Genomic DNA, 12,904 nt, shown 5'->3' with positions numbered 1-12,904 from the left:
CTAGGCCCCTAGTTAGGTTTCGGTGATTAATGATAATACATGATTACTATGACTAACGTGTGTTTTGCAGAGGCAATTAAGTTAGGTCATGGTAATGAAGATCGATTGGGCTATCATGGTGGTTATGCCCCTACGATGGAAATCGTTTCAGTTTTCAAAGGATGGACGACAAGGTTAAGGATATACTAGTTCTAAGTGTCGTTTGGTGTGGAAGAGACACTTAGAGTAGTTTAGGACTTTGTTTTCCCTTTGGCCGTACTATTAAGGGGGGTATGGACGGGTAGCTTGACCTAGGTGAGTCTAGTGGGTTAAGTGTGGTGCACACTTGCTAAACCTAGCACTAGGTAGCTCCTAAAAAGCCCTTAGATCCATTGGAGCAAACTTCATTCACGTACGTTCGAAAGTTGGAAGTGAATGGAGAGTCAAATACTGATCGGACGCTGGCTTCGGTGTGACCGGACACTAGCGTAGAGTTCGGCCAGTTCATTTGATCAAGGTGAAGTCGTCTGGAAGTGACCGAACACTGAGAGGTTAAGTGACCGAACGCTGAGGGCCAGCGTCCGGTCGACTCCAGTAAGGTTCCAAAGAGGGAAAATCACGACCGGACACGTCTGGTCACACTTTAAACACTGTAGTTCGGGGTGAACTAACCGGCGCGTCCGGTCAACATGACCCGAGCGTCGGGTCACCCCGCAGAGGCACATAACGGTTCGTTTTTCAGCCCATGTTATAAATACTTCCTCCATTCGTGTGGGGGTACTTTTGCTCATTTCAACAGCTGAGAAACACCTTTGAGAGTGCCAAGAAGAGCAACGTCCTAGTGAGGTGATTGAGATTTGTGAATCTCAAAGAGAGCCCTCATTAGTGAGATCAAGAGTAGCAAAGTGTGCATCCACCCTTCTCATTAGGCTTGTTGTGGTCAAGTGAGAGTCCATGCTTGTTACTCTTGGTGATCGCCATCACCTAGACGGCTTGGTGGTGATTGGGAGCTTGGTGATCATCCGACGGAGCTTGTGGATGACCCAACTCAAGTTGTGAGCGGTTGTGGGTGATTCACCACGGCGGAGTGTCGAAGAATCAACCCGTAGAGAGCACTTGATCCTTGCGCGGATCAAGGGAGAGCTACACCCTTGCGCGGGTGCTCCAACGAGGATTAGTGGGGAGTGGCGACTCTCCGATACCTCGGCAAAACATCACCGCATTCCTCCTTCTCTCTTTACTTTGAGCATTTACTTTGAGCAATTCAATACTTGTCTTTACATTCATAGAATTGTCATGCTAGAGTAGGATTGGAACTTAGGTTGCAAGACTTTTTGTGCGGTAGAACATTAGAAACACTTTCTAGGCACAAGGGGTTAATTGTGCTAACAATAGGATTTAATTATTGCAAAGAAATTTAGAATTAGCCCAATTCACCCCCCTCTTGGGCATCTTGATCCTTTCACATCTTAATAATGATCTTTGTTGTTTCCCGAAAGATAGATCCATTGTCGTTCCGTATTCATAGCTTTATAGTACACACACGTTGCTAGGATTTTTATCTTCAAGATGAACCTCGTCGTGAGGTAACTCACCAGCAGGGTGATTTCTCTACAAGAGTATGAGAGGAGTTTTATCACATATAATGTGAGCTTGCTTCATGAGCATGTGCTCGTGACTTAGGCCACTAGATCTTATTTTCAGGCGTCCCCGCATAATTTAATCAAAATACCAAGGTCAAATGGATATGAAATTAGTCCCGAGTATATCCATATCTACTTCGGGTAGAAGCATTCATTTAGACTTTAACCAATCTAGTTGCTCCTCATTGATACAAATAGTTATCTGGCATAACTCCATACTATAGAATAGAGTAGTGTAACTAAACAACTAGTTTAGTTTGGATTTGTGCGTTTTGATTTATAAATATCAAGGCATTTCATAATATGGGCATTCATCTCCCCCTAATGCCGAGATATTTAATAGCAAACTAAAATTTCCCATTCAACAACTTCTAGTGGTGTATATGTATGCTTTAGTGGTGATTTATTTGGAAAATATTACGCACTTTATTAGGGAGGTCTATTACTATTTTTGTATGCAGTTAGCTTGGACTTTTAATGCAGTTACATGAATACTACGTGTATTTCCTACTACAGGAGGAGTATTCTCAACTTCTTGTTGAGCCCATAACTTCTGGTGGATTATAAACTATTGTTCTGCAATTTCTTGATTTCAATAAATGCATATGTAGCCTTCTAGACTTTACACCTGTAGTTACCGATGTAACCCATAATTTAGCCATAACAATTCTTCTGGGGCTAATGATCACCAATTGTTCTTTAATTGATAATCAATCTATGCATTACGGATATCGACCTTCTAGGTCATATGCATGAGTAAATACAATAATGGTGGCATTGCGCTTTCAGGCGCGTTGAGCTTGGTGTGCATAAGTATGATAGCAAGAATATGGCACTTAGTCGTGGTTGCCAAGCAGAAATTTTGAATGCAGAGTAATATCTTGGTCCAGTTCTTTACTTTATTGCCCAAAATTTGACCTAAATACTCATACCATATAGTAAAAATGAGTCATTATATTTATTGCAACATATTTCATGTTCTATATAAAGCATGGCTTGGATGGATTCATTGTTCGGCATGAAAAGAAGCTTTTAAATAGAACAGATAAGACAAATAATTTTCATTTATCTGGGAAATGCATTTTCATGCAAAGTCATTGACTTAAGCAAAAAAAAATGTCTGCTTGGAAAGAGCGACGATGACCAATACCCTTCTGGGATACTCTCAATTGATAGCGCAACTTTCATAGGTAAAAGATACATGTAAGAAATATCATTATTAGCATTGTAGTTGTCAAGATCCCTGTGGCCTTTCAGAGCCTAGGATAAGTACTATAATTGACAGTTGGTTAATACCAAGTTAGTTTCTAGCTTGTTGTGATTTGGGATTCAAACTTGTTTACCTGCTTTCTATCTTCTGGTAGTTGGCTGGTATATCTTATAGTAGGCGGGGTGTGACATATACGCTGCTACTAGCCGGTATATTGTCGCATAGAGTAGTCATGCCACAAGCCACATAGCTGCCAATTTCATTATGTTGTCCTTTATGGAGGAACCCATATCATTTGGCTTACTTTCCTTGTAGATAATACAATGATTTCCCTATGTGATGCCCACTGTCATTTCAGCGACTAAGGGTCCCTTTAATTCTATGTCCCTAAGTGTTAATGTATCGTATGCATTAGATGCTGTTTGGCAAAGTTGAAAATTGACGATGATCAACACGGATTGAAGTATAAAAGCTTCATTCGCTGCCAAGCTAAATGGCACCGAAGTGAACTACTGATGTAGCGTAACTATGGCTCCTCTGCAACACCTGTATCGCAAAGGTCTGACGTTCTTTCATTACTTGGTTGATGAATAGCCTTCCATGTTAACGTTTGGGAAGACATTTATTGACGTATATGCAACCTAAGGAGTCAGGATCCTTTTCCCGATTTCAGTTTGTGGGGGTCAATAATTTTCAGGCCAATCATATGTTGCCTTTGCTCATGCTGTTGATCCTCACACCGGGTCTGTGCTTCCGGCAACTTTTACTCGACTGCTGGATTAGGATGTTTGCAAGTCAGACGCAGCGTAGGAGGGGTTTTGGTCCTTTTTTTTCTTTATAACAACAGGGACTCTTTGTTTGTCTTGTATTTGTTGAGCTGCAATTGTTGCAGTTACCTTTTGTGGGTTCCTTGTAAATCTAAACTGCAGTGGGTAATGACTAATGGTAGGTTAGGTATCTCAATCATGGCCTGACCGTCAAAAGCTGGTGTTATAAAACTGTATGTTTGGTTGGGCACGTCTTGGTGGTGCTGCTTGTCAAATTGTTTGCTTGCTTGCTTGTTGATGCTGCCACCTGAAAGTTTTGCTGGCACTGCATTAGAGTGAGCCTTCCATCAATTATTGCCTAATTTTGACGAATCAGCACTGCATATGTGGTGTAGAGCATAGTCCGTTTTCTGGGTTTGGTCGGCATGCTCAAACAGAATAATGATTTCTTGTTCCAAAAAAAAAAACAGAATAATGATTTCTTTGCGAGGAGCACAGCATGATGTACTCCTATTCTGGAAGATGTTTGCCGGCGCCACCTCACCATCCTTCCCAGATGCTCTGTCTTGTCGCATCATGCTGCGTAGTTGCCTGCCCTAGAACATGCCGTGGTTGGCGCAAAATGGTGCATGGCAACATGTGTGAGTGAGGATGAGGCACTGGTGATAGTATAAGCATGACAGTGCTCATGATTTTCTTGCTGCTGTGTCCAGTGGCCTGGCCACATGATGGTGGGTGTGATGAGGGGTTGCGTGGGAGAGTTTTGCAAGCAAGATTGTAACGGTTGGCAGGGAGCGTCAGAGTGGCCTGTGACTGTGAGAAATGCTATGCAGAATCTGTCATCAGACTGTACAAGACGGGACCGACAGACATGACAGTCCAGTCGCATCTCCAGGGTCACCTCGTATCAGGATGACCATGTCGTCTACATATTGCAATACTGGACAGGAGCCTTCATATTGTCATCTGCTTTGATCAGTCTCTGAAGAACATCAGCCACGTAGTTGCTGTCTTTTCTGAACGGAGGGAGTATAAAGTATTTCTATGACAGTCAGGTCACTGGTGATATGATGCTGCCTTGACATTGCTGTGATTTGGTAACTGATCGCGATGCGTTAGGCTAGACGTGGACGTCCCTGTCCTTGAACAGGAAGAGTTAGTTTTTATTAGTCACTCTCACAGTCTCACTCGCCCACTCTCTGAACGCAGCGAGCGATCTCTCTCTGCTTTTTTTTCTCGCCTTTGCTTTGCTTTGCTTTCCTATATGCTGCAAAGGCGCACCGTTAAAAAAAGAAGAAAGAAAGCGTGGTTTTTGATAAGGAACAAAGAGCGCTTTGAGAGCTGAGAGGCCGGGGCCCTTTTTCTCGGTATACTGCTGCTTTATACCTCTCCATGTACGCATCAAATAAAAGCCACTCCGGCGACCGATCGGGACTGTTCCGCGTGAAGTTTGCAAGCACGACACAGGCCGTTTTTGTTTTCTTTGCCGTGGTTGGTTGCTCGAGTCTCGCACGGTCGCGCCGTGATGATGGCCTGACGTGAGAAGCTGCACCTGCACTGCACGGGCGCGGCTGGCACTGGGGGACTGGCCGCTACTGGTAGGCAGGGGAGGTGAAACTAGAAGCTGAAAGCCTGAAAGGCAAGGGCCGGGCGCCGAATCGGATTCTGATTCTGACTGGGCAAAGGAGAGGGAGTTCCACTACCACTAGCAGGATTGGTCGCTTTTGCTACGTCGGCGCTAGGAGTACTCGGCGAATTCGAAAAGATAGCACTGCGTGGTTCGAAAAGTTTATTTTGAAAAAGAGAAATGAGCAAGGACGTAATAAGGTACTAGTAGTTAGCAGATAGCAAGTGGGTAATCCGATATACTACGTCCGGTGAGCAATCGGTGAGCAAGGACGTAATAAGGTTGCTGGAACGAATCGCAACCTGAAAGCATTCCAATCCAACTCGGAGCCCACCCACCGTGTGTCCCTCCTCAAACCTGCCTGCACATGAATGAAAACCGATGCAACGATCCGCCTGTTCGTTGGTTGGTTTCTGGGCTGGTTTGGACTGACTGGTGCTGATTTGTTGTGAAAGGAAAATACTATTGGCTGGCTGATTTGGGCTGGCTGAAACCAAAGCGAACATGTGAATGGATGGGAACTCGCAGTCGTATGTATGTATATTATGCAGAGTAAGTACCGTTAGTTTCGGGCTCGGCTGACCGAGAGAGATCTCGCAACTAATAAAGCACCCTGCTGTGCGTCATCAAGTCTCCTAATCCTAACCACAGCCAATAATATATACAACATGTCTACATCCTGATTAGTACTACTCACTGCTCTGCACAAGTCAGCGGTAATCCTCAGTAGTCAGTCCTCACTTCACCTAACGAGTCTACGACTACGAGAGAGTGAGAGGTAGAATACACATGAGACACGTTGCAGGCGCAAGCAAAAAGCCCCCTCGAAACTTCACTGGGAACCTTCGGCCCGTTCGCATGTTTATTTCAGTCAGAAATTACGAGTCAGCTACCAGTTCTCTCCCAACAAACCAGTATTAGCCAAGTTTATTAGTTCAGAAGCCCTCCAAAGCTTTTTTTTTTCTTTCTTCTTTCTTGGCGCACTCTCACTCTCTCCTAGTAGCCTATTAATTGACCCATAATAACTCCCACTTGACTCACCTTCACAAACCAGCACCCTCCTCCTCCTCTGCTCTTCCCTTCCCCTTCCTCCTCGCCCCCCTCTCCATCCAATTCCATTCCACTCCACCTTCACAATCCAACTCGATCCCAATTCCCAAGAACCACAGCTCACCCACTCACCACCTCCTCCACCACAACCATCAGCCATGAGCAAGGACTGCGGCAACCACGGCGACGACGACCTCCGGCGCTCCTGCCGCCGCCTCCTGGCCATCCTACTCGTCCTCGCCCTCCTCGTCGCCATCATCGCTCTCATCATCTACCTGGTCCTCCGCCCCACCCACCCGCGCTTCTTCCTGCAAGACGCGTCCCTCCGCCAGCTCGACCTCTCCAACGGCACCTCCTCCTCCGTCCTCTCCACCGCGCTCCAGATCACGGTCGCCTCCCGCAACCCGAACGACAAGGTCGGGGTCTACTACGACCGCCTCGACGTGTACGCGTCGTACAAGTACCAGCAGATCACGGTGGCGGCGTCGCTCCCGGCCGTGTACCAGGGCCACGGCGACGTCGACATCTGGTCGCCCGTCCTGTCCGGCCCCGACGTCCCCTTCGCGCCTTACCTCGCCGACGCGCTCCGCCAGGACTGCCAGTCCGGGTACCTCATTCTGCAGGTCAAGATCGACGGCCGCGTCCGGTGGAAGGTCGGCAGCTGGATCTCCGGCCACTACCACCTGTTTGTGACCTGCCCGGCGTTCCTTGTCACTACCGGTGGGAACGGCGAGCCCGGGGCGAGTGGGTTCAAGTTCCAGACCACCACTTACTGCCGCGTCGAGGTCTAGGCTGCCAGCCTCAGGTGAGGTGAGGTGAGGTCCGTCCGTCGTCCGGTCCCTTGTCTGTGCTGCTGTGTTGTCCATACTCCGTAGCAAGGAGCAAGAAAGAAGAAACAGAGGCGCCGCCCGCCTCCAAAGAAGCAGAGATCTTTGGCTGGCGGTCGACATGGCCGGCCATGGGCCATGGCTGCTTGCTGCTGGTAATAACTCTCTCTGTCCGCTGCTGCTAGTGTTATTGCTGCAGTGATGCGGATGTAAAGGAGGGTAATTTCGTTTTTTCTTTTCTTTTCTTTTCTTCTTGTTTCGGTAGGGTTGATAACTATAATTACTACGGTCATATATGCTGTCTCCGTCGTCTCATTAGCTGGTTGCTGCTGTTTGACTGTTGTTAAGAGGCAGCTTAATTGTGAATAAACCTATTTTTGGAGGATCAACCACAGTTAAAGGGGATAACTAAAGTGGTGTTTGGTTCCACCTCGTAAACTTTAGTCGCTGTCTTATCGGATGTTTGGACACATGCATGGAGTATTAAATATAGATTATTTACGAAACTAAATGCACGGATTGAGACTGTTTTGTGAGACGATTTTTTAAGCCTAATTAGTCCACGATTTGACAATGTGGTGCTACGGTAAATATATGCTAATGACGGATTAATTAGGCTTAATAAATTCGTCTAGTAGATTATTGATGTATTCTGTAATTAGTTTTTTTATTAGTATTCGAACACCCCATACAACACCCTCGTTTGATATCTTCTAAACTTTAGTCACCGGATCTAAACACCCCCTAAGTTATATAGCCGTTTTGGTGAGGTTGCTTTATTTGCATTTCTCCCTCACTCTCTCTTTCGTGGATTTTTTTGTTTGAAAAAAAAACTGTTCTTCTTCTCTCCTTCCTTTTAAAGATAGAGAAAAGGGATGACGTTGTATGGTTGCCCCTCTCTTGGTCTCGGAGCCAAATCATCTCTGGTGAATCGATCTCTAGTACTAGTAGTTTTTTTTTTTTTTTTTTTTTTTTGTTGAAAAAGGCGTAGAAGTACACTACAAATGCAAGTGCGTGATCTAGAGTTTGGAGTCTTGTTGGGGGGCTGGGGCAAGGAGTTTGGTGGCAACAACCTTACCACCAGAAGATCCGAGGCAGTCAGCTGTATCTGAGTTGAAGGCGAGATCTGCTGTGGGGAAACCGGAAACCCCCAAGTACACAACACATGGGGACTCTCCTCCTCTGTGATGATCCTCTCTCTAGTGCCAAAGCGGTGGTTGATCGCCCAGCACTCATCATTCTTCTCTCTCTGTGTCTCAATTCAACACACAACTGGCCAACTGGGGCCTGAGCTTCACTTCACAACTAAGGAAACCATTTTTTTTTGGGGGGTGGGGGGACGGGTTGGGTTAGAGAAGACACCGGGTTGGGTTAGAGAAGACACCAGCAGTGAGGAGGGGGTATGTACTGAGCATGGTGAATCACATGTGCCTGCCGTTTTCCTTCTGTTTTGTACATTAGTGCTCCTACTATAGGAGGGTAGTGTGCCAGTTTGCCCGATGCATAAGCTGGCTTTCGCTTGTGGAAGCATCTATTCTCTTCTGGCAACGACTCGTATTATTAGGTGCTGCCGCTTGGTCGTCGTAAACGATCGTAAATTTTTAACCAGAATAGTATTTTTCTTTTACACCAAACTAGCCAGCAGTAATAATCTATCCCAGCCGAACAGGTTGAATAATCGATGTTGCTGGTGGCAACCGCGTGTGTGCAGTGTAGGTAGTTGTGTGGCTGGTGGTCCCCCATCCATGCCGAGGAACTTTTGGTTGCCAACGCCATTTGCCGGGAGGTAGAAAACGGGCGACTCTTTTCCAAAGTTGCTCGAGGCTTGACTTGAGAGGAGACCGAAAGCTTGCGTAGTGAAAGGGCAGAGAAGGCAGAGTGGGAGGAGACGCGTCAGGATCCCGGAGGACGCGCCATGCCGTCGCCGTCGCCGTGCGCTCCGATCCGATCCTCGTGTGCGCTGCCGCGTCGCTTTCCTTTTAATCTGCTTCCTCCGGGGCTCCGGTTTGACGTTTGCTTACACCGCGAAGCAACTCCATCACCACCACCACCTCGCTTTTGAGAGGTCGGTCGATTGTCTCGCCGCGCGACGGGACGGGGATCGATCATGGGATGGCATGGGCATGCATGATGGGCATGGCGCAGCCCCATGCTTGTCCATGGATGGAGATGGGATGGGGACGACTCGAGAGCAGTCGTCGGCCGCTTCTTCTTACCCTGCCAACCGTTGGGTGGCGGTGGCCTCCGTCGCCTCCATCATCGTCGCTTGTACATGACACGACCGTGGTCGGTGGTCGTGGCAGTGGCTTCTGCGTTCGTCGTGTTTTTTACGGGACAAGCAAGCTAGCCCGACCAATCCACGAGGCCAACCGCTCCGCTAAATGTCAAAAAAATTGAAGGTGATCTTGATCCGGATCCATGAGGTCCTGGAGGGGAGTAAATCTGCCAGTCAGTATGCAAATAAAGTACAACTTAATTTACACGAAGAGTTAAATGCATCAGCAGCCTCTGAACTTTGTAAGTGGCTTCGCTTATTAGATAATAAGTACATGAACTTTAAAAATGCATTTTGTGACATATCGTGACAAGTTCAGTTTCCGCTCATACATTTTCTTAACTAAATTATGTATATACATAAGTATAAGTAATCATACTCTCATCATTTCAAATTATAAGACGTTTTGGGCTTTTTTTACATACATGGCTTGCAGTGTACGTAAAAAAAAGTCAGAACGTCTTATAATTTAGAATTGAAGGGGTACTCTAATTTTGCCTTGGAAGCATCTCCAAAATTTCATTACTTAGATCCTCCAAACGTTATTTAATTTTGACTTTGACAAAAGGGAAGATAGAATTCTAACAATTTTTCATCCAAACCCTCTAATCACCCGAGCTTCAGTAAATTTCCTGCGTGAGTCCATGCATGTCTCCGACATCTCCTCGATCTATTGAGGGGCGGATGTATGAGTCGCACGAGAAAAAAAAACAGTGATTATAGTCAAATCGTCACCGTATTTGCACTATCAGCATAAAAAATTCTACGCACCTATAAAACAACCATAACCCGTCGAATTTGAGCCTCTATTTGCTGGATTCCCTTTGGTTTTTTCCCAGCAGCGTGCTGTTTTCTCCCTTCTCTTATTTTTTTATTAGGAAATAATTAATTACTGGCAACGGTCAGAGAAACGCATAAAAATCACTCCATACATATTGTGCACTTGAAATAATAACCAATAACTTGATATAAGTATTTTTAAGAAGCTTTTGACATCGAGAGAGGACTCCGGCCTCTCTAGCTCGATCGGTGTAACGGTGTCCGGTGCCTGGTTGTGCTGTCAAAGATAGGAGAGAAGGGGTGCCATATACGAGCGGATGAACGAACACGACTAGCTACAAATATTGAGTGGCGAGTCATCGCGTGTGTACTTTTGTTCTATCATTAGGCTTAGCAGGCCCCACGAATAAAATAAAGTGGCTGATATAACAGTGCGCAAATGAGCGGTGCACGAGCACGACCGGCGGAAAGCAAGCGAACCCAAGAGGGCCGCACACAGAAAATAAGGAAAACACTAGGCATCCAAAGCTTTAGAATTTGCATCGGTAGCGCCCGTCCGTCACCGGTCCATTCCATTCTATCCATCATCTGTCCATGGATAGATCCGTGCTAGCGCTAGTGCTAGGAAAAAGATACGTGTGGTGTTAATGGACAGATAGAGTGAGCGGTAAAGGTAGAGAAAAAAAAGATCCATCTGTAGTGGCTCGGTTTTTTTTCGGAGCAAGAACGGAGCCGCCGAGCAAGGATTGACTGAGCGTGCTTTTTCGCTGCTTGTGGAGTTGTGGTGAAGTACTCTTTTAATTATTCGTTTTATTATTGCCTCAAGATGATCGAGATTAAGCCGTGCGTCGTTGGATATTATGCTAAACGTACGGTACGGTGAAGGTGATGAACGTACGCGCGTACGCTAGGGAGTAGCAGTACTCTACTAGCTAGCACCACCACCAATAGCTGTGATTGTTTCAGCGCCTAATGAGAGCATATATCCCGGCGGTCTCTCTCGGTGCTTGAGAGAGTGATAAGAGGGAGTCGAGACGGAGAGAGCACGCAACAGGCAGTTGGCCTTGGTTGGGCGATCGACCGTCAACTGCACCACCAAACGTGACGCCGACGCGCCAAATTATGAATTACGATGGAGTGGAGGACCGGCCTGTGCCTGTTGTTGTTTCCATTCATTCTCAAAGACAGACACACGCTCGGTTCGTTGACTTATAAGCCGTACTTTTTCAGTCAACGAACAGTATTTTTCTCTCACAATAAATCAGTCAACCGTACTTTCACCCGTGACAGCCAAACGAACAGGGCGACACACACAGCGTGCGACGTGGCACTGGCTCGCGAAAGCTCCGTTTCTTCTTCTCCCATCACTTGCGATCAGGCGCAGTGCAGCACCATGGCATGCGTTGTCTCCGGTTGAGTTGCGAGGGACTTGTGACCTCGCGCGTCTGGAGGCCCCCTTTTCCCGCTGGGTGCAAAAGGGCTACATGGGCCCTCAAGGTTTTTCCTTTCCTCGCACGTGTGTTAGGGCCCATGAGGCGATCAGTGGGCAGAATTTCTTTTGGTGGTGGGCTGGTCGGCCGCGAGGTGGAGTGGCCATCGGTAAGGTTCCCGCCCGATTTCATCGGAGAGCAGCAGAGCGCCTCCCCCTGTTGTTGTTGTTTCTTTTTTTTTTTCCGCAATGCGTTGCTACGGGAGCCTCGAAAATTTCACCTATGCATTTCTACGTGAGTATTGAAATTTTCAATGCTAAGAGGAGCTCAAATTTCCGTCCAGTGCGTTGCCACGACTCTCAAAATTTTCAATGCTGTAGGAGCATGAAAAAATTGAGGTCATCTGATACTACAGTCCATCTGATCCTAGCAACATGTTTTTAAGCTAAAGAATCATGGGCACCAATTTAATAGCGTCAAAACAACCATGCACATATTTCCTGTTTATTACGTTTTCTTGGGTGCTAATTCATGTTCGTAACAACCACTAACCCAGTGTGCCGTGTGCCACAAACATAGCATCAAACAGAAATGTACAATCCACAACCGACAACATTTAATCAAGCAACAAAACACCATATAGAACCCATAAAAGCATCCATGCCACGGCTCCCCTTTTTTGCACATATCAAACTCAATCCATGAATGAATCGTCCATTTTCTAACTCCTGGAAAACGTGTAGCATCCAAGGCCTTACTAAGTCCAAATTGAAATTCTAGTAGACTGATATCGTGCATAGAAGAGACTAATACAAAGCAAGACATGGAAGTTATCTATAACTTTTGTATTCAACACATTTACAGAAAACATGATTTGCATCATGGAAACCACCACTTAACACACTATGTGAAAAAACAGTTTGTAGCAAATGGAGTTTTTTTAGGGGCGGCTGGCATTGGGGCCGCCTCTACAGTGGCATGCTCGGGCTCCAGCACAACAGGGGCGGCTTGTAGGGGCGGCTGAATCACCAGCCGCCCATACAAATGCCCGTTGTATATATAGCAGTCACCTTCTTCCACCTCGGGTCACTCTCTCCAACCCGAGCAAAAAAGGTTCCAACCCTAACTCCCTCTCGCGCATCCACATCCGCCTCTCCCTCCTCTCTCGGTGGTGGCTCCTTATCTCTCTTGTCTCCGCTCTCCTCCCTCCCTCTTCTCTTAGCGACACAGGAGGGCCCAGGTGCGGTGGCCCCACCCGGCACAACAGCGCGGTGGTCTGGCGGCCCCAGCGTCATGGCCTATGGGCCCCCATGTGG

General features: G+C 46.7%; 1 protein-coding gene across 1 annotated transcript; it reads left to right on the top strand.

Moving 5' to 3' along the window:
* The first annotated feature begins 6,260 nt into the window (after window positions 1-6,260).
* On the top strand, window positions 6,261-7,406 carry LOC136504874 (NDR1/HIN1-like protein 1). The gene has a single exon (XM_066499912.1). It carries the CDS (start codon window positions 6,435-6,437, stop codon window positions 7,065-7,067), a length of 633 nt encoding a protein of 210 aa, XP_066356009.1. The 5' UTR covers window positions 6,261-6,434; the 3' UTR covers window positions 7,068-7,406.
* Window positions 7,407-12,904: the final 5,498 nt, after the last annotated feature.

The sequence above is a fragment of the Miscanthus floridulus genome, chromosome 14 (assembly GCF_019320115.1).
Source record: "Miscanthus floridulus cultivar M001 chromosome 14, ASM1932011v1, whole genome shotgun sequence".
NCBI lineage: Eukaryota > Viridiplantae > Streptophyta > Magnoliopsida > Poales > Poaceae > Miscanthus > Miscanthus floridulus.
The sequence above is the reverse complement of the archived record's forward strand: the minus strand, read 5'-3'. Positions and strand labels throughout refer to the sequence as shown.

What these genes read in the sequence shown, in the direction of transcription:
- LOC136504874 (XM_066499912.1), top strand. Translation starts at nt 6,435, where the DNA reads ATGAGCAAGGACTGCGGCAACCACGGCGACGACGACCTCCGGCGCTCC.